The sequence below is a fragment of the Vipera berus genome (genome assembly GCF_964194415.1).
Source record: "Vipera berus genome assembly, chromosome: 1".
Lineage (NCBI taxonomy): Eukaryota > Metazoa > Chordata > Lepidosauria > Squamata > Viperidae > Vipera > Vipera berus.
The window spans coordinates 165,263,985-165,282,852 of NC_138202.1; the positions used below are offsets into that span (position 1 = coordinate 165,263,985).

General features: G+C 39.4%; 1 protein-coding gene across 2 annotated transcripts in view; it reads right to left on the reverse strand.

The window, feature by feature from the left end:
- Nucleotides 1–3,775: 3,775 nt before the first annotated feature.
- The window catches only part of FRZB (frizzled related protein), a 35,629-nt gene continuing 20,536 nt past the window's right edge, over nt 3,776–18,868 (reverse strand). For both annotated transcript variants that reach the window (XM_081315002.1, XM_081315001.1), the window contains 4 exons: nt 17,814–17,879; nt 16,270–16,474; nt 13,790–13,853; nt 3,776–4,940 (listed from right to left, as the gene is read on the reverse strand). In XM_081315002.1, coding sequence (XP_081171128.1) covers nt 4,830–4,940; nt 13,790–13,853; nt 16,270–16,474; nt 17,814–17,879 — 446 coding nt within the window. In that variant the 3' untranslated portion in view covers nt 3,776–4,829. The remainder of the gene's footprint in view (nt 4,941–13,789; nt 13,854–16,269; nt 16,475–17,813; nt 17,880–18,868) is intronic.

Genomic DNA, 18,868 nt, shown 5'->3' on the forward strand with positions numbered 1-18,868 from the left:
CCCAATAGCATACTGGACGCCTTCCGACCTGAGGGGCTCATCTTCCAGCGTCATATCGTTTTGCCTTTTGGTACTGTCCATGGGGTTTTCATGGCAGAGATACTGGAGTGGGTTGCCATTTCCTTCTCCAGTGGATCACGTTTTGTCAGAACTCTCTGCTATGACCTGTCCATCTTGGATGGCCCTGCATGGCATAGCTCATAGCTTCACTGAATTACGCAAGCCCCTTCGCCACAACAAGGCAGTAATCACTGAAAGGGCACATAGAAATAGACATTGTTATACCTTATAAAACTCAGATCTATCCTGCTTCACACTAAATTTGGAAATTCACTGAACTTAAAACTAGTTTTAGATGGTTGGTTTCTGTGCATTCCCTCTGAACTTGGCATTGCAGAAACTGGAATCCATCCATTCCTCCCGCATTTTATCTGTTCACAACAATGTGAAGTCACAGCTGCCAGTTCTTTAGCTGGTGTTCACCTACATACACACTGAATTCTTCCAGAGAACCTAGGATGACATAATGTATCAAATTCGTATATATGAGGATAGAGTGTGGCCTTTTATTATTGCTTTTTAAATTAAAAATAAATAAAATGGGCAACTGGTTTTCTATCAAACGTAAGAGCTAGTTTTGACCTGAGCACTGTCTTTGCCTGCACTTGGCTCCACAGGCATTCTTAAAAAATAAACATGGTGGCAAGCTGTATTTCAGAACTTATTTGGAAGTGCGCAATTTATTCCAGTGAGTTACAAAGAGCAATTGTCTTGATCTTCTAGATATTCCTGAAACAGAAAATTTCTGGTCTGGAGCTTTTAATAGATTTAGGGTATTTTATTGGGATGTGCAAAACTTTAAAGCTACTACTGAAATAATTACACAAAGGCTGGAAAGGTTTCACAAATGTATAAAAATATTAAAGAAAATAGTTTAAAAGTCATAGGAAAAAGTTTAAACAACTTGAGGGTACAGGTAAGATGTGTTAAGTAAAGGAGAATGTTGAAGAAGAAAAGGTTTATTAAAAAATAGAATTGTTCCACAGAAGTAATTTCAGAGGTCCAAATATTTCTTTCAATGCTGAACAAAATCACTTGTAATGGACTTTATATATATTTTTACACTCCATCTGAAATATAACAAAAATGGAAACAGCTTATTCTATTGCTTTCTGTGGGGAGCCATGGGAATGACCTTGGAGAAGGCATCCAGAAGTTATTAGGACAGCAGTAGATGCAGATGAAGTATAGGTTAAGCTCAAGAAGGCAGGAAAGCCTAAGGGACTACTGACCAAATATATAAATGATGGTCATATAACGACTAAAATGTACAAATTGCTATTAAGGTTTGATAAAGAGGTGAACAAGTTAAAGACTATATGGTGAAATGGGATATAAACTTTGGTTATAATATACTGTAAATGTGGACATATGGGAGAAAATGTGGGAAACTGGTGTCAAATTTACCTTGGGTTGTAATTTAAGAGAGAACTTGGATACAGTGATGTACCAATGGGGTATGACACCAGCTAAAACATCAAAAATGTATAAAGGAATATCAGTGTTGAAAGCGTGAAAAGAAAGGGAGAGATTTTTATCAAGTAAGATGGACTTGTGAGAAAGCAAAGAAATGTTGGTGCAAATCCATACAATGAAGCAAAAGATATTGGAGACCAACATCATGTAACCAGAATTATTCCTAGTGGATTTTGTGGACATGCATTGGAAAAGAATTATTGCTAACTTTGGAGGCTTCATACCAGTGGTGGGATTCAAATATGTGAACAACCAGCTCTCTGTATGGATGCCGCTTCCGGAAGTTCATTCTGGGCCTGGGCAACAAAAAATTAGCTACTGGTTCTGCCGAAGTGCCGCAAACCAGCTGAATCCCACCACTGCTTCATACCAACTGTGAATGAGCATCATGAAAAAGAGTGTGCACACCAAAGCCAAAATGGCCAAGTTACACCCCCCCCATAAACAATACTTATCCCATATCCATCTTTCCACTCATGCCTAGCATGTTTCTTTCTTCTCTCTTACTTTCCGATTCTCCTTTGTGAGATGCATTGCTTTATGGGTCCTTGGCTACTTTTTAGTGTTGGAAGTGAAGCTCATGAACTGGGTGGGGAAGCCCTGAATGGAGAAATTGTAGAGACCAAGATAGCTCTTGAAGATCAAAACCTGTTTTCTCTTACTCCAGAGCGCAGGAAACAGAATCATGGATTTAAGGTACAATAAGGCAGGTTCTGATTCCTAACAGTAATAACAATTGGACAGTACAGCCACTTAGCAGAGATATGGGGGCATCCCTTTCATTGGTTGTCTTCAAGCAGAAGTTAGTCAAATGAATGTTTGGAATGCTTTAATCTGGATTTCTGCACTGAACAGAGAGTGTGAATTAATAGCCTAAGCATCGCATTCTAGCTCTATGATTTGAGTTCAGTTGCCCATGTCTCCAGTACATGCCTCTGCTTTAAAAATAAATTTGTTCCAAAAATAACAAAAATTGCAGGGGAATTGCAATAAGACAGGCATAATGGCATGCTTTGGGATGGGAAAAGTAAAGACTTTGGCCTCGTGACAATTTACCCTCAAGGATACATCATTATAGGAAATGATCATTCACAACGTAATAGCATCCTGCTAATTAGTCAGAGAAGACGTAATTACACATTTGCTCCCTGAAATAATAACACCCAGATGCAGAAAGGTATGGATTTAATCAACTGCCTCAATAACTCAATTCATCCCACTCCACATACATTTTGTGCATTTGCTATATGATAAAACAGTATGCATACGTCATATACAGTATGTATGTTCCAGATTGTTTGTCAAAGCATTAGTGTCAGTTTGTTCAATTGCTCTGTATCTCTTTGAAATTTAGCGTATGAGCTGATTTTATTTTTAGCCACACTAGAAATCATCTTTTGCCTCAAGGCCTGCTGTGTTTCTTCATCATGGTGGGGAACGGGTGGGAGTGTTCCTGGGAGGGATGAGCCAAGAATTCTGGGAATGTACGCCAGGAAAATATATTTCCAGCAGGGTCACCCAAGGCCTGAAGGTCATCCCAGCTGCCCAGTTAAAGAAAGCAGGCACCGACCTACATTGGTCAGTAGCAATAAAGGAAGAGCTGGAGGTAAATGACAACTCCAGTGACAATGGCAAAGGGTCACATTTATATTGTGCAGGAGAAGGCATTTTTATCAAGAAAACCACGTAGGCAGAAAACGTAAGTAAAAAAAATGAAGGTAAACTTAATTTTACCTTTTTAAATGCCATCTAGAGAAGTCCTATGGCGAGGTGGGCAGCAAATAAATTTAATTGAACAATAGTAAGAAACTTGCAGAGAGCATCCTCAGAGCCTACAATGGGTTGTGGGCAGGAACTATACCAATTGGTCTTGTAATAAAAGAGTATTTGGCCATACCCACCATGTCAACAATTTGTCAGAACGCTTGAAGTCAAAACTTAAAATGCCAACACTGGCCCAAAGGGCTGGCAAATTCTATAGTGAAAAAGAAAAAGAGAGCAAGATTAATGGTGTCATTCATTCCTTGCCCCTTTAAAAATCCAACTAAGAAATGGCAAGTGGCAAACATCCAATTCTCTGTCTCTACACCTGCTCTCTGTCTCACCTGGCAAGGTGGACATTCTAAAAGGCGAAATATAGGAAGTGACATGGCTAGAATGAATGGCCAGCATTGCAAATTACCCTAGTTCAGAAGAGCCTGATCCTAGTTGTTGTTGTTGTTAGCTGTGAAGTCGTGTCCAACCCATCGCGACCCCATGGACAACGTTCCTCCAGGCCTTCCAAAGGGCATTAAGCTAAAAATGACTAGAGAAGTAAAAATTTGGAGGAAGGATGGAAAGAAAGAAAGAAAGAAAGAAAGAAAGAAAGAAAGAAAGAAAGAAAGAAAGAAAGAAAGAAAGAAAGAAAGAAAGAAAGAAAGAAAGAAAGAAGAATGGAAAATTATTATCAGTCAAATATTTCATGCCACTTCCTCCCCAGAAGATTCCCCATAGCCTTACATACGTAATCACAGTCTTAATTTAAATGACATTTTAATTTCTGAAACCACCACACCATTACATGCCAAAGAAACATATGCCAATGTTTTTGCTAAAATAATTTGTTTTATTTCAATTCAGAGAGGGAGAAAGATCAGAATTACAACTTTGATCGATTTTCCACTTGCCAATTTGGAAAAATAGCTAGTGTTTGTCAGTTAACTTTTAGAACTCATTTGCCTTCTGATGCTTTATTTCTATTAGAAAAGAATTTTTTTTTTCTTAATATATGGGCCCCTGATATTCTTGAAATTCATCTCATTCTTCTTTATAACTACAGGGTAATTTGGGTTATGTTTCTTCCCTAATAAAACCAAAAAATTGTGGGATTTGCTGGTTTGTTGTTTTTTTAAAATGTCCTTTCAGGCAACTTGTTTATGCATATATAGGAAGTATTTGTGGATTTCTAGCCTGTAATAACTGTATACGAACAATTATCAGGAGCATCTAATAAAATCAATTTGGCCATTCAAATAAAGAAAAATGTTTGTCAATGTAATTCACAGATAGATGTTTGTGAATATAATATACCTTTCTTTTCCAAGTTTTTGTACTCTTGCACAATACAAGAGGCAAGAAAACAAGAAGGGAAGAAAAAAAACAACAACAACTAACATTGGCTACAGTATGAACTCATAGTAAACAATAAGAGGCAACGTGCAATAGTGCAATTTCTGTTTTGCTGCTCCAAGAAGGCAAGTCTTTTAATTTATACAAGTCCATGGATTAGTTTTGGCCTCAAGGTATATTCCATCTCAGTTGCGCCTTTGTCGTGGATTGGTGCTTCTCCCAGATTTGGGAGCAGAATCACTCTGTGCAGGTTCACCTCTGCCTTTGACAGGATGACGGAGTTTCTGGTCCCAGCGCTGTAAGATTAAAAAGAAAAGGTGAGACGGCCGCAGCGGCAGCTAAGTGTCTTCCTAAAGAGGTGGTTCTCTCATCCTTCGATAAAAGCAATTACTGTAGCTGTTTATATCACAATTATATTTCTATGACATACAATTATGCGCAAAGATAACTAATCTATCATCATCTCTTTCATTTTATTTGTAGTTTAAGGGATATGGTATGCAAAATTAATGGCCACAGCCTGGTTCAAATAATTCTGTTCTAATTCTGTTGTGATACATACATATCTATCTACCTTCTTTGCTGGAGTTGCAGTTCAACAATGAACTTTAATGAAAAGAAAGACTAGGGGTGACATGAGAGCAGTGTTCCAATATCTCAGGGGCTGCCATAAAGAAAAAGGAGTCAAGCTATTCTCCAAAGCACCTGAAAGCAGGACAAGAAGCAACAGATGGAAACTAGTCAAGGAGAGAAGCAACCTAGAACTAAGGAGAAACTTCCTGACAGTTAGAACAATTAATCAGTGGAACAACCTGCCTCCAGAAGTGGTGAATGCTCCAACACTGGAGGTTTTTAAGAAGAGACTGGACAGCCATTTGTCTGAAATGGTATAGGGTTTCCTGCCTGAGCAGGGGGTTGGACTAGATGACCTCCAAGGTCCCTTCCAACATCATCATCATCATCATCATCATTAACATTTGTGGCACTCCAGAGAAAGGAAAAAAAAGTATCGTTCAGTACTGATAGCTGCTTTATTTTAATAATCCAACTTGGGGAAACTCTGTTAAAAACGTCTTACTTTAATGTTAGAGATCTTGTTAATAGAAATGAATTAGTGAACCCAACATAAGATGACACAGGCTGAAAAGTGCCTTGCAGTGAATTTATTTTTCAAATAAAAACTAAATGAAGTCAACTGGGGAAAACGGGGGGGAAAATGAAAACAAGCATAGTCACAAATACAAACACGAATCTCCGCTGATCTAAAGTGAATATAACAATTGGACAGGAAATGACAAGGATGAAGGACAAACTATGCCAATCCTCTTATTCTTCAGTCATTCAGCACCCATTTCTATATATGTTCCCTTCATCTGTTCTGTTTCCTCCTGGAATTTCAGGTGTCAAAATATGAATGTCCCAAACTCAAATAAATAGCATGAGAAGAATGCAGGTATCCTTTTTAAAGATCTTCAATAAATTAGAAATAACATCCTAAAACTTGCAAGATAATCAACAGCCCTGGGAGGACAGTTTCCTTTCTCAGCCCATTGGCTATTCTTTTTAGCCATAACCAATTCTTTCTTGAATAAAAATTTGCAGAATAATGTTCTGAAAAGTGCAGAAAAGAGTAATAAATAATAAGCAAGGAATTAAATGTATGAGATTAAAAAAAGGAAATATAGAGCAAAACCTAATTGATATAAACACCACTCTCCCTACTTTTCTACCTTTGCAAACAGCTTGGTTCCACATGGCCTTCGGTGCCATATACTTCAAACTTCTCACCCGCTTCTCTCGTTGACAAGTCAGTTTCTTCCTTTCAGTTCATTCACTCTTCCTTCATATATTTGTTTTGTGATTCAGTTCTCGTTCATTCTCTTTATATGACCAAACCACCTCAATGTACAGTATGCTTTTCATGCTGGTGGCTTACTTTTGAATTCAGTCTACATTCATTCGTGGCCCTTTTCTGGTTTACATCACAGGATAAACCACCACTGGACTGTAGGAAGGACACTGAGAAATGGTAGTATATCCAGAGCTGAACAACCAAGGTTGTAGGATTCCTGGAAAGAAAAACCTAAGAGGAACAGGAAGTGTTGGGTATGCTCTGCTTGGAGAACTGTGGAGAGACATAATAGTTTTCTTCAGGAATCATAAGAGCTGTCATATATTTATTTTATTTTATTTTAATTCCATTTATATCCCGCCCTTCTCCGAAGACTCAGGGCGGCTTACAAGCTTAGCAGTAGCCTTCATTCTATGTATATGCCTGCTTATTAGGGCTTTCGGCCCACCCCAAGCAGCATTATTACAAAGTCAGCTTAATTGCCCCCAACAATCTGGGTCCTCATTTTACCTACCTCGGAAGGATGGAAGGCTGAGTCAACCTTGAGCCTGGTGGGATGCGAACCTGCACTAATTGCAGGCAGCTGGTGTTACTTAAGGAGGCATCAGCCCACTGCTCCACCAAGGCTCTTGAAATGTTCCAGAAGACAAAATTAGAAACAATGGGTTTAAATGATAAACACTAGATTTCTTTGGGACATTAGGATCTCCTAACAGTTGGAGCTATTTAGCAATAGATGGCTTGGAAAGAAGGCTATTTTACCTGTATTTTAATAAAGGGTGGCTAGCCATCTCCTGAACCAGTCAAGGGACTGAACTAGCTTCTCTTCTAATCCTTGTTAAGTTTTCCTTGCTGTGGATGAACAATATTATCTTCTTTCTGTTTATCGTGAGCAAACCACTTCCATATTTTAACACTTCTCAAGTTTCACTCCAATTGTTCCATATATATATCCCTAAAAATTTCTTTCTAGCATTATTCCATTTCAGTTCCCTTCGAAGTCTTCACTTTTATTTTCATTCTATTCTGTATCTGCTGGATGCTCCTTGTTTTAGCTTTAGTTATTCATGATCAAAGCATTTTTTTAATGCTCTGCATTTCCTCTGCCCCTTTTGATCCTAACTTTTTCATGTTATCAATAGGAAGAGAATATATGTAGCTCATGGTTGAATTGTGGAGTCCCAGGTGCTCTCTGAGTTTGCTTGGTTGATTGCTTGCAGAGATTTCATTACCCAGCTAGGTAAAATCTTCAGTGAGGTTTGCCTTGTGTTTATATATATATATATATATATGCCCTATAAGTGTTGGTCGGATTGTTGTTGTTTTCCTTGGTAGTTTCCTTGTTTAGGGTATTGTTTACTGCTTGATTGATAGTCTGAGTTGGAAGTTCCTTGATTAGGGTATTGTTTACTGCTTGTTTGTGTGGTGTTGCTCCTGGTGTTAATCCCTGCTTATCTAGGTGTTGATTGCTGGAGAGGAGACGTCCTTACCTCTTTGTTTCCTTTTTAGATTTTTTTTATTATCTCTTTTGAATGGAGGGTAAGTGTGGTTTATCTTTAAAAAACTTCACGTTGGTCGATTTGTTTGAGTGCCAACCTTCCTGGAAATTCCCTACTAGTTTTGGATTTAGCTTGGTCTGAGATGCTCACACTTTTACAACTGAAGCTATGATTAAGCCTGTCCATGTGTAATGAGATTAAGGAGTTTAAGAAATTAAGGAGGACACAATGACATTGTCTTTCTTCAACAACATTCTGTGTAACTAACTTTTTCTCTACATTTACATTATACAGTATATTGCCATTATCCTAATTTTCTCTTAAATTCTCATCCATAGCCTCTTTCCTCATTCCACCAAGTTTCCATTTTCACACGTCCCTCTACCACAATTACATACACTTCAGTAGCAGACTGAAGCACAATTCTTTTCTTTTCACTTCCTTCCAAACAGTTCCCACACAGTCTCCTTAACATGTCCATATTTTATTCATTTTATTGGAAGATTAATCTACCTCCTAGTAATTTTCAAACAAAATATATTTTCTCATTTATTTCATTCAAGGTTCTTTCACTTTTTTTCTATATCCATTTTTCCCAATATCCACTTATGATAATGCCAGATAGTTCTCTCTATGATATTAATACCTGCTTCTTTTTTGTGATTTCTGCTAAAGAGAGTATATACTTATGTGCTACTGTAAACAGTGGAATCAATTAGTTTTATTAATGGAGTGCTTTATATTATAGGTAATTGATTTTAATAAGTACTTATAAATAGTTACACATTTAGTTTTTTTGTCTTGGTCCTCTCCTTTTTTGAAGCATGGCTTCTGATAGGAATACAATTGCATATGCCTATATGTACACACATAAAAAGCATGTTGCATGCACAGATTCTCTGAGGGTGGAAGATTACATTCGTTTTAGGTAAATATTAATATCAATAGCAGATTTATTAAGCAGAAGAGGGGAGAGATACAGAGAGAGATCAATTATTATTATTTTTTTGATTTACTGGGTTTGTCAAGGCTGCAAGAGATCTCTGAGCTGTTTACAATAAGTGCAATGCACAGGAAAAACCATATGATTGCACAGACCAAAATAACAATTTGTAACCTGCAAAAATTCAACAGGGGCTCCGCAGACACCCATAACATCACAATTTGGAACACAACCAGGGAAAATGGGAGCTGTGTATCTTTCAGGGGGAAGGGCTGGGGGGATGCTGCTCCAGTGAGCAGGGGCTGCAATAGAGAAGGCATGATTCCGCAGTTCCGTAAGATGATAACCTTTAATTGACTGGTCTTAAAGAGCTCCCACTCTGACTGAATGCATCAAATGGGCAAAAAACAACTAGACCAAGCCCTATGCCATGAAAGGTTCCATAGGTGATGACCAGCATCCAAAATTAAACCTGGAAGCCAATAGGAGAGCCAACATAACTCACTTAGCACAGGGGTCCTCAACCCCTGGACTGCAGCCCAGTACCTGACCGCAGCCCATTCGGAACTGGCCTGTGCAAGTAGCAGGGGCGTGAGCAGCTCCACTTGCAGGAGCGGCAGGCAAGCACGTCACGTAAAGCTCCAATTGTGTGAGCGGTGCACACGCGCACCTGCTGCTTGCATATGTTCTGGTCCAGCCTACAACCGGCCCTGTTTGTGTGTCAGGGACAACCCCTTTTTCCTTTTTACAGTCAATAGGCTGGAAAAACCCAACCCAAATTTATTTACAGTTCAAACAAAAAAGCAACAGAATATTTCCTTCAATAAATGATTCAAAATATGAAACCAGAGTTAACAAACAAGAGTCAAACAGATTAGCAAGAACAGACCAGGATTCTCTTTGAATGTCTCCAAACGGTTGCCTTCAGCAACCAGCCCTGCCCGCACCTTTCCCTTTTATTATCAGTCCCAAGGTGTGGCTTCTCACTGCCTTCTCCTCCTCTCACTGAGTTGCCTCATTGATTTTCTCTGCTCTGCTCTGCTCTGCTGGATTGCCTTCTGCTTCTCTCTGAACGGATTCAGCTGTGACTCATCTAAGTCTGACACCTCGTACTCACACAGCTGGCCTCATGAGGAACATGACTGGAGGGGCCAGGCTGAGAGTCCTGCAGTGCATCAGAGCCTCCCTCTGACACCAAAGGCTCTCCAACCCCCCCTCCTCCTCCTCAGATTCATTGGACTCAGCTGCTGGGAGCACAGGCTGACACTGAATCACAACAGCATGGAACCATCCCCTCTGCTCCCCACCCCTGCCGCCACCACCAGTCCTCAAAGCCAGAAAGTTTAGAGACCACTGACTTAGAAGTCATGCACATGGGCATAACCAGAAGCATTTGTTACTGTCTGTGCTGAGCTTTCAAAGTATCCTCGAGCAGCCCATGCAGAGCGCATTGCAGTCATCTAATCATGAGGTAACAAAATCATAAGTGACTGTCAGTCTAGTAACACTAGCTTCCGCCCACCTAAAAAACTGCCACTTTCTCACCTATAGTATTTTACTGGTTTTCCATTTGACGCTATTTGCTTTTAACTTTTTAATCAAAGAGCCTCAAAGCTACCTCAGCCCATTTGGATGCCATTGCACACACTTTTGTCTAAATCTGTTAGTAAATGGAAAATTTTGAAGGACTTCATTCATAACCAGGAGTTTTAAGTTGTTAAGCAGTTTTAATGTTGGGAGTTAAGATATTTAGGAGGAAGAAAATGCTTTTTTTTGTCACAGAAAACCAGATAATGTGAGTAATATGTTTCCAGGCCACTTTGACCTAGAAAGTGATAAGTACTATTAAATACTACTGATTATCAAATAATCAATTGAAACAAAGGTTTGAACTTTCTGCTGCCTATTTTTTTTAACAAATCGTATATGACATGCCAAAATAATATTTCAAAGCCTTTTTTTTAAATTCACGGATGCTATTTTTAGGAAAAAATATGTAACTGTCCCTTACAGATGTCTTCTTTCTAAGGCAGATGTGGGGAACAATGACACCTTTATGACTCATAGACTTCAACTCCCAGAATTCCTGAGACAGCATGGCTGGCTCAGGAATTCTGGGAGTTGAAGTCTACAAGTCATAAAAGGGCCATTGTTTCCCATTCCTGTTCTAAGGCATTTCTGTTGCCTTATGTCTTTTGCTACCATACACAAATATGACCGCTAAGTATTAAAAAGTGTGTTATTGTTACAAGCAGGACAACATTTCATATCATGAACAACAAGTCCACAATGACAGTGTTTTTCAGAAAAATACCAACCATATTTTCTCCTTAGAAAACACCCCAGTAAGAGAGTTGTACTAAATTGATGCTGTTCACCAGTATATGTGTCTGAAGGCTATATGTTGAAATGAATATTTTATTTTTTATTTATTTTTATTTTAATTCCATTTATATCCCGCCCTTCTCCGAAGACTCAGGGCGGCTTACAAGCTTAGCAGTATGGCTGCTAAGCTTGTAAGCCGAATATGATGGCTACATGTTCAAATATCAATAAATGAATGTGGGAAAGTGAACAGTAACGTTTCCTTCTTTCAGCAGCGAGAATAAGAAATAATCTACGTTGTGTAACAGATCAGATTTTAAATACTGTTATGCAAAGTGAATCTCTGGACATATGTCATACGCATAGCTCAAATGAAAGAGCTTGCACCATTGTCCTTCCCACATTGCCAAGCAATTTAAAAGGATTTTCCTGGATTCAGAATAACCTTCCATAAACCCAGAAAGAGCAGGAGCGCGTTCAAAGCTCAGCATGTTCTCTTACGGTGTCTCCTGAGACACGTACTTAAAAGTTTCAGACTTAATACCCTCTTAACCCCCGTCGAGATGGATTGAGTAGGCTATTGTTTTGTGTTTTGGCAGCAGTTTTTTTTTTTTAAAAAAAACTTTTTTTAAAAAAAAGAAGAAGAGGAGGAGTAAAGACAAAGGAAGCCTTAGCAGAAGTGCTGACAAGATCTCCACAGCCTGTAGATATGGCCAATTCTCAACAGAGGGATAAGCAAACTGTGTCAGGGATATTGCTTTCTTTTCTGACACTTAACTATCTTGAAAAGCTTGAATTGGGTTGATGCCATTGCAGAAGGAAGTTGACAATCAGTGGATATTTTTCTGGAACCGTTCTCTTTAACAACTTAGTAACTGGTGCTTTTAGCAGGATAGAGAGAACTCTGAGCAAACTGCCTTCTGGGAACAATTATGCTGAATGAGGCTATAACAAATACCAGTCGTTTCACTTCTGGGGGGAAAAAAAAATCCAAGAGCACAACAGAACATAGCTTCCTGCTCCACCTTCAACCTCAAAGCTCCCTGCGAAACCCAAGAAGCTGGCAATTGTTTTGTTTTTTTTACACAACCGAACAACGCTGTTCTAGATCAAAATATAATTATTACTCTGAAATCATCAACACTTCATCCCACTGGTACCACTCTGTAATACAGGGGTGTCAAACTCAATTTCATTGAGGGCCGCATCAGCATTGCGGTTGCCCTCGGGGGGCCGGGTGGGTATGGCCAGGGTGGGCGTGGCCTATTGGGTGGGCGTGGTTAGTGCATATGGCCTACTGGGTGGGCGTGGCCAGCTCTACATCGTTCGCATCAAGGGTGCCTATGGGGGCCTGGGCAGGAGTGGAACAGATCTGAGGGTCTCTAGCAGAAGGAGGGTCTCTGGGCCAGGGCCAAGGCAGTGGGGGCCGTTCCCTCACTGTTATCAGGATGGCTTCGCGGGCCTCATGAAACCACTTCGTGGGCCGGATCTGGCCCCCGGGTCTTGTGTTTGACATGTCTGCTGTAATATATAGATCTTAAACTAGCATCTTTTTTTTAGACATCAGCATGACCCATAGTTCGACAATATCTTCCACTTTGTTGCCAATAGTGCAAAATGAGTGGTTTACCTCCTGGGTGGTATCAACAGCATTCAGTAACTGGTGTCAACTGAATTTGTCTTTGACTCTCCCCCCCCCCTCCGCTACACATTCTGTAATTCCTTAAAAGGATCTGGAGGGTTTGTTACTATTGCTTCATTACTCCAGCACTTACCATTCCATGTTCTGTCACTGACATTCCATTCTAGCGAACACCATAGTCATCGGTCATCATACATACTTCTTGTTTTTCCTGTTCATCTTAACGTGGGGCACATCATGAAGCCCATTGGTTCAGCAACGCAGGGCCTTTCCCCACCTTCTGAGACACCCCGTGCTCTGCATAGCGCCCACAATGGGGAGAGTCAGGATTGCATGGATGCCTTGCTTCAGGACCGCTATAATTTATGATTTAATTCTAGTCTCAGTTGTGGTCGTGAGTTGAGGACTGCCTCTAAAGAGTTGTGTTGAAAAGAATCCTAAAGGAGGCCAACCCTGTTCCCAATGTGCCGCCCTAATGTGTACTCATGAAACGTCATTATTTGTGCTTAATGTTTTAATATTTTTAATACGTTGAATATTTTAACACCATTCTCTACGGTGTAATTCTCCACCTCTAGCTGGAATGGCCTTGTTTTTGTATTCATTTACGGATTTTGGAATTTGTTTTGCCATGGGAGATACTTGAGAGAGAGGGAGAGAGGGAGATTCAGTATTGTATATAGGGAAAAAAAATAATTTCTCTGTGGAGAAAGGAGATGGCCGAGGCTGTATTCTGATTTAAGCGTGCTGAAGAGGGAACCCTAACTGAATGTTTCTGAGTAAACAAACAGAATCTAGACGCTTGTTTAGAAATAAGGCCAAAATATAGCAACATATGATCAAGTCAAATGTATGGATTAAGCAGTTAATTAAATTTGTCTTACCTTCACTTTCTTGCCGAGACGATCCTTCCATTTCTCAGCTATGGAGCCTTCCACTAAGAGTAGTCTTTGCATTTTAAGGAAAAAGAACAATGATTATATATGAAAGGCAAAATAGCTCGGTTTATGAAGAAAGAGGAAGATTTATGTCGAAGGAGCAAAGGCAGATCTATTAATGACCACTACAATTTCCCCTTAAGTTCTGTAGCAACAGTCTACTTCTCCCATTTGTAGAATCTATACTCACGGAAGGAAAGTTAGCTATGGATGTTTAAGCAGTGGTGGGATTCAGCCGGTTCGCACCACTTTGGCAGAAACGGTAGCTAATTTTTTGTTGGCCAGGCCCAGAACAGAGTTCCAGAAGCGGCATCCACACAGAGAACCGGTTGTTCACATATTTGAATCCCACCACCGTATATAAGTGTACGAGTACCAATAGTAAGTAATATTACAGTAGTTCAGCTGTATCTTTCCTTAACTATCCTGAATTTTAAAAGATGCAAGAAAAATGCAACTCTTTGCAGTTATAGACTTTTATAGATTTAAGACACATTCTTAGAAATAGATAAAACAATTTTCATAGGTGGTTTTGTTTAGTTTGTGACGACAACATAACAAACTTTACATTATAATAAATCTGCCAAAATTTAAGGTGCCACAAGACTGTTTTTGCATAAAATTAGGCAGAAACATATACAACAGAGGTGTAGATTTTTGTAATTAGATAGCCCTTGAGCTGATATAATGTGACAATTTGAAGGATGGGCAGAGCCAGTGGGAGGAGTTAAAAGAGGGTTCAGTTTAGAATCATTGCATAGTCACAAGCTATCCAACTCCAACACCTCCTCCCCCCCAATGCCCTTGACTCATATCTAGTTCAATCCAAATGCTGACCATTAGTTGAGAAGATTCCTATACATAGGCTTTTAGCAACAAATCAGTTAATTTGAACCTTTACATATGGAACTGGTTTTTCGTGCCTGACACAATTTTAGTCTAGGGAAAAATGATATGATATGTTTAAAATCAGCTAATGTTTATTAATATTACACTGCTGTCTTGCATTTGAAATTAAATTAACCTCACAACAAAATCGGATGTAATGGGCCAGGCACAGAGATTCACTTGACCAGATCCATACATTGTCTGACTCTGAAGCATGAGTTCCAACCAATGTCTCATTTTTTTCAGAGTCTGTTACTCAAGAGATGTTGACAGTTTATTGCACCTGTCCCCTCCTCCTAGAACTGCAACTTCAAGAATTTCCAACCAGAAAAAAAAATCCTAGTTGAGAATACTGGAAGTGCGTCTGTTACACTTCAGAAGGGTGCAGAGTAGGGGACCTATGACAATTGGTTATAAATTAAATGACTGATCGATTAGGTTGGGTAGTCTTTCATCATCAAGGACCACAACTGGGGAGGCTGAGATCTGCAGAATGGGAATTAATGCACCACACAGGGACAGGACTAGTTTGGGGAGAATGTGAGGGTTGCTTTTGTGGGGGGGGGGACTGCTATGATATACCAATTTTAATGTTTCTTTATAGTGGTAGGAAACTGTTCTAACAGCCTTCACCATTTAAGTTCACGAGCTGCAAACTCTACAAAAGAAGGGCTCAGGAACTGAGGTTCAGGAACTGTCTGAGGCCAGCATCCAACAAGACAGATGGATCATAACAAGCCAATGAGTGAGTCAGAACTGTGGTCTAGACTTTGGCAAGCTTGGTTATTGCAAAATGCAAGCTGTCTGCATTAGCTGAATAAAACCATTTGATCAGATCTGAGAGGTTGTTCTTGGTGCCAATGACCTTCTTCAACAATTCAGGTGTTGTTTTCTATTATTAAATCCAGACTACTAATTCTTATTCCACATGCTTCCAAGAAATGTCTCCATGAAAGAAGCTGGGCATCCTTAATTCTGGGCAACACTGAATAGATGGGAATTTTAAAATCAAGTTATAGATACAAATCATTATTTTTCTGGGCAACTGGGAATGCATTGGACAAAACTCTGAATAATGATCACCTACCATTTTTATTTTGCAAGAAAGCCAATGAACTCCAAAAACAGTCTTGGAAATAAAGATGGAGCATTAAAAAAAATATCCGATAAACTTTAATTTATATAAAAATATTGAGAAGGTGAGGGAACCGAGAGGCATGAAGTATGTTCATTTGTTTAATGAAGACACATATAAACAAAGATCTACTCTACAGTAAAAATTAACAAGGCAAGAGCTTCTGTTTACTAACTTCCTCAAAAATTATTCATTGGAGATGCAGATTTTTTCTCTCTCTCCAGTTATTCTTCTCTTCTCCTTTTTTAAAATCTCTTTTTCAATCAAAATAGTAATCACCCATAAAATAGCTTGTTTTCGATAATATTTGGTCCAGAATCAACTTAAAATTTCTCTTTAGGTTTTCTAATTTTACTCAGCTGTGTTCTGGCGGAACTAATTAAAGGGAGAAGCCCATAATTACCTAGAACGTTCCTCATCTTCATAGCCCATGATGATATATTCTTCATTAGCGTTAAGTGGTGGGCAAAGACAGCCAGAGTTTGTATATAAATTGACAGTGTCCCTAGGAATGTTCACCAATGAAGATTTTAGAATTTCTTTCACTTCGACCACTGCAGTGACATCATGGCATTTGGTCTTTACCTCCTTAACTTTAGCCCGAATAACTGAAGAAAAAGAACAGGGGTTAAAATGAGGACAGCTAATGTATCTTCCAGAATACTTTGTTCTTTTTGACCCCGGAAAGAAAGTGGTTTTTTTTATAAAAAAGGTGTAAATTAATAGTTGAAAACATAGTAAAAGTGTTCTTATTTTCTTAAAACAACAAGCACTGTCATTAGCACCAAAAAGGTAGTTTAAGAAAATGATAGACTCATCACTTTATTGTTAGTACTGAAAAGCAACAATAGCTGCCTTCTTGAAATCAATAATGTTTTTTATTTCTTTTCGAAAGAAGTGCTTGTACATATTATGCATGTAAAATCAACGCATTTGCATCTAATACTTCTGAAATTTCCCAAATGCAATTGGTTGATCTTGTTCCCTCCCAAAAGCTACTTATTCTCAAAGGTTTCAAGCAGAAATGTAGGGATGCCAGGTTCAAATTCCATTAAGCTTCAAAACTTGTTGTTCCATTTCAGCCTACGACCAGCCCTGTTTGTGTATCAGGGACAACCCCTTTTTCCTTTTTACAGTCAATAGGCTGGAAAAACCCAACCCAAATTTATTTACAGTTCAAACAAAAAAGCAACAGAATATTTCCTTCAATAAATGAATCAAAATATCAAACAAGAGTCAACAAACAAGACACAAACAGATTAGCAAGAACAGACCAGGATTCCCTTAGAATGTCTCCGAACGGTTGCCTTCAGCAACCAGCCCCGCCCACACGTTCCCCTTTTATTATCAGTCCCAAGGCGTGGCTTCTCAATGCCTTCTCCTCCTTTCACTGAGTTGCCTCATAGATTTTTTTCTGCTCTGCTCTGCTGGATTGCCTTCCACTTCTAGCGTCTCTGAACAGATTCAGCTGTGACTCACCTAAGTCTGACACCTCGTACTCACACAGCTGAGCCTCATGAGGAACATGACTGGAGGGGCCAGGCTGAGAGTCCTGCAGTGCATCAGAGCCTCCCTCTGACAACAAAGGCTCTCCAAACCCCTCCTCCTCCTCCTCCTCAGATTCATCGGACTCAGCTGCTGGGAGCACTGGCTGACACTGAATCACAGCACTTGTTAACTGACCTTGGTCAACCTTTCTGGCAGCCTGAACTACCTAAAATGGTTGCTTTAAGTGTGAAATGGGTGAGGGAGGAACCTGAGCTCTTTAAAAGTCACTTTCAGCAGACAAGTTTTGGCCCCCAACTCAACTGACTGAGTTTTGCTTGCCTTTGGAGATAGCAATTTGCTAACGTAGGTGCCCAAGAACCCCTTTCTGTGAAATCATTTCTGCTTTTGTTTAATCTTCTCTTCCTCAAAAGTTACTGCTTGCCCTCATGCCATACTTACCATAGTTGTAATTGTTCCTAAGGTAGGTCTTCTGGGTAGCTTTTATAGGCTTGCATTTGCAGCGCTCTAGAAAACAGAATTTCCCTTTGCATTAGAACAAAAGAAAGAAAGAAAGGTATGTGATTTGGCAATAATCACAAACAAACATCTGTGTTGACAGTAGGAATTGGTTTGTGTCTCACTCAGCCCATTTATTGATGGGGGAAAAATAAGTTTATTGCTTACATACAGTGTCTTACAGATTTATTATAAATCTTACTGTCAAAAGAAAGATGTTATAATCATTACAGGCATTTTTTTACTGCATATAGCCAGACAAAGCATAACATTCAAGTTTGCAACAAGTTATTTTTCTCAGGATCATAAAACAAGACAGTAGTAGGATTTATCTTGGACACTGATTCAGAGCAGAAGATTTCTATTGGGGAATGCAGACCACCAAAATTCCTAGTCTAGACATGACATCCCACCAGCCTACCTCTCCTCCCTGATTTTTCCCAATACAATCATTGCTGCAAATCCAAATCTACACAATCATTGCTTCCTTCCTCTACAGAATCATTGCTGCAAATCCAAATCTACTTCAATGACATTTTCTTGCTATCTTTGTAGACCAGGTTTCTTTGATACAGTGATCTGTGGGATGAAATGATTCCAAAAGTCAAGAAACATTCATTTAGAGTGAAAGACACACTACTTCCCCTGGGGGAAAATGTATTTGAGACTCTTAAATAACAGAACAATGCAGAAGTCAAGTTTCCATGTCCCTAATGCTCCACGTGTTTTGCTTCAGTCAGATCTCTCCTCTTGGATCACTATTAGACAGGAGAGATGGAATAGGTACCGTAGGTGAAAAAACTGAATGAGGGCACCTGAACTTTTATGGTGGCGCAGTGGTTAGAATGCAGTACTACAGGCTACATCTGGTGACTGCCGGCTGCCAGCAGTTTGGCAGTTCAAATCTCACCAGGCTCAAGGTTGACTCAGCCTTCCATCTTTCCGAGGTTGGTAAAATGAGGACCCAGATTGGTGGGGGCCATAAGCTGACTCTGTAA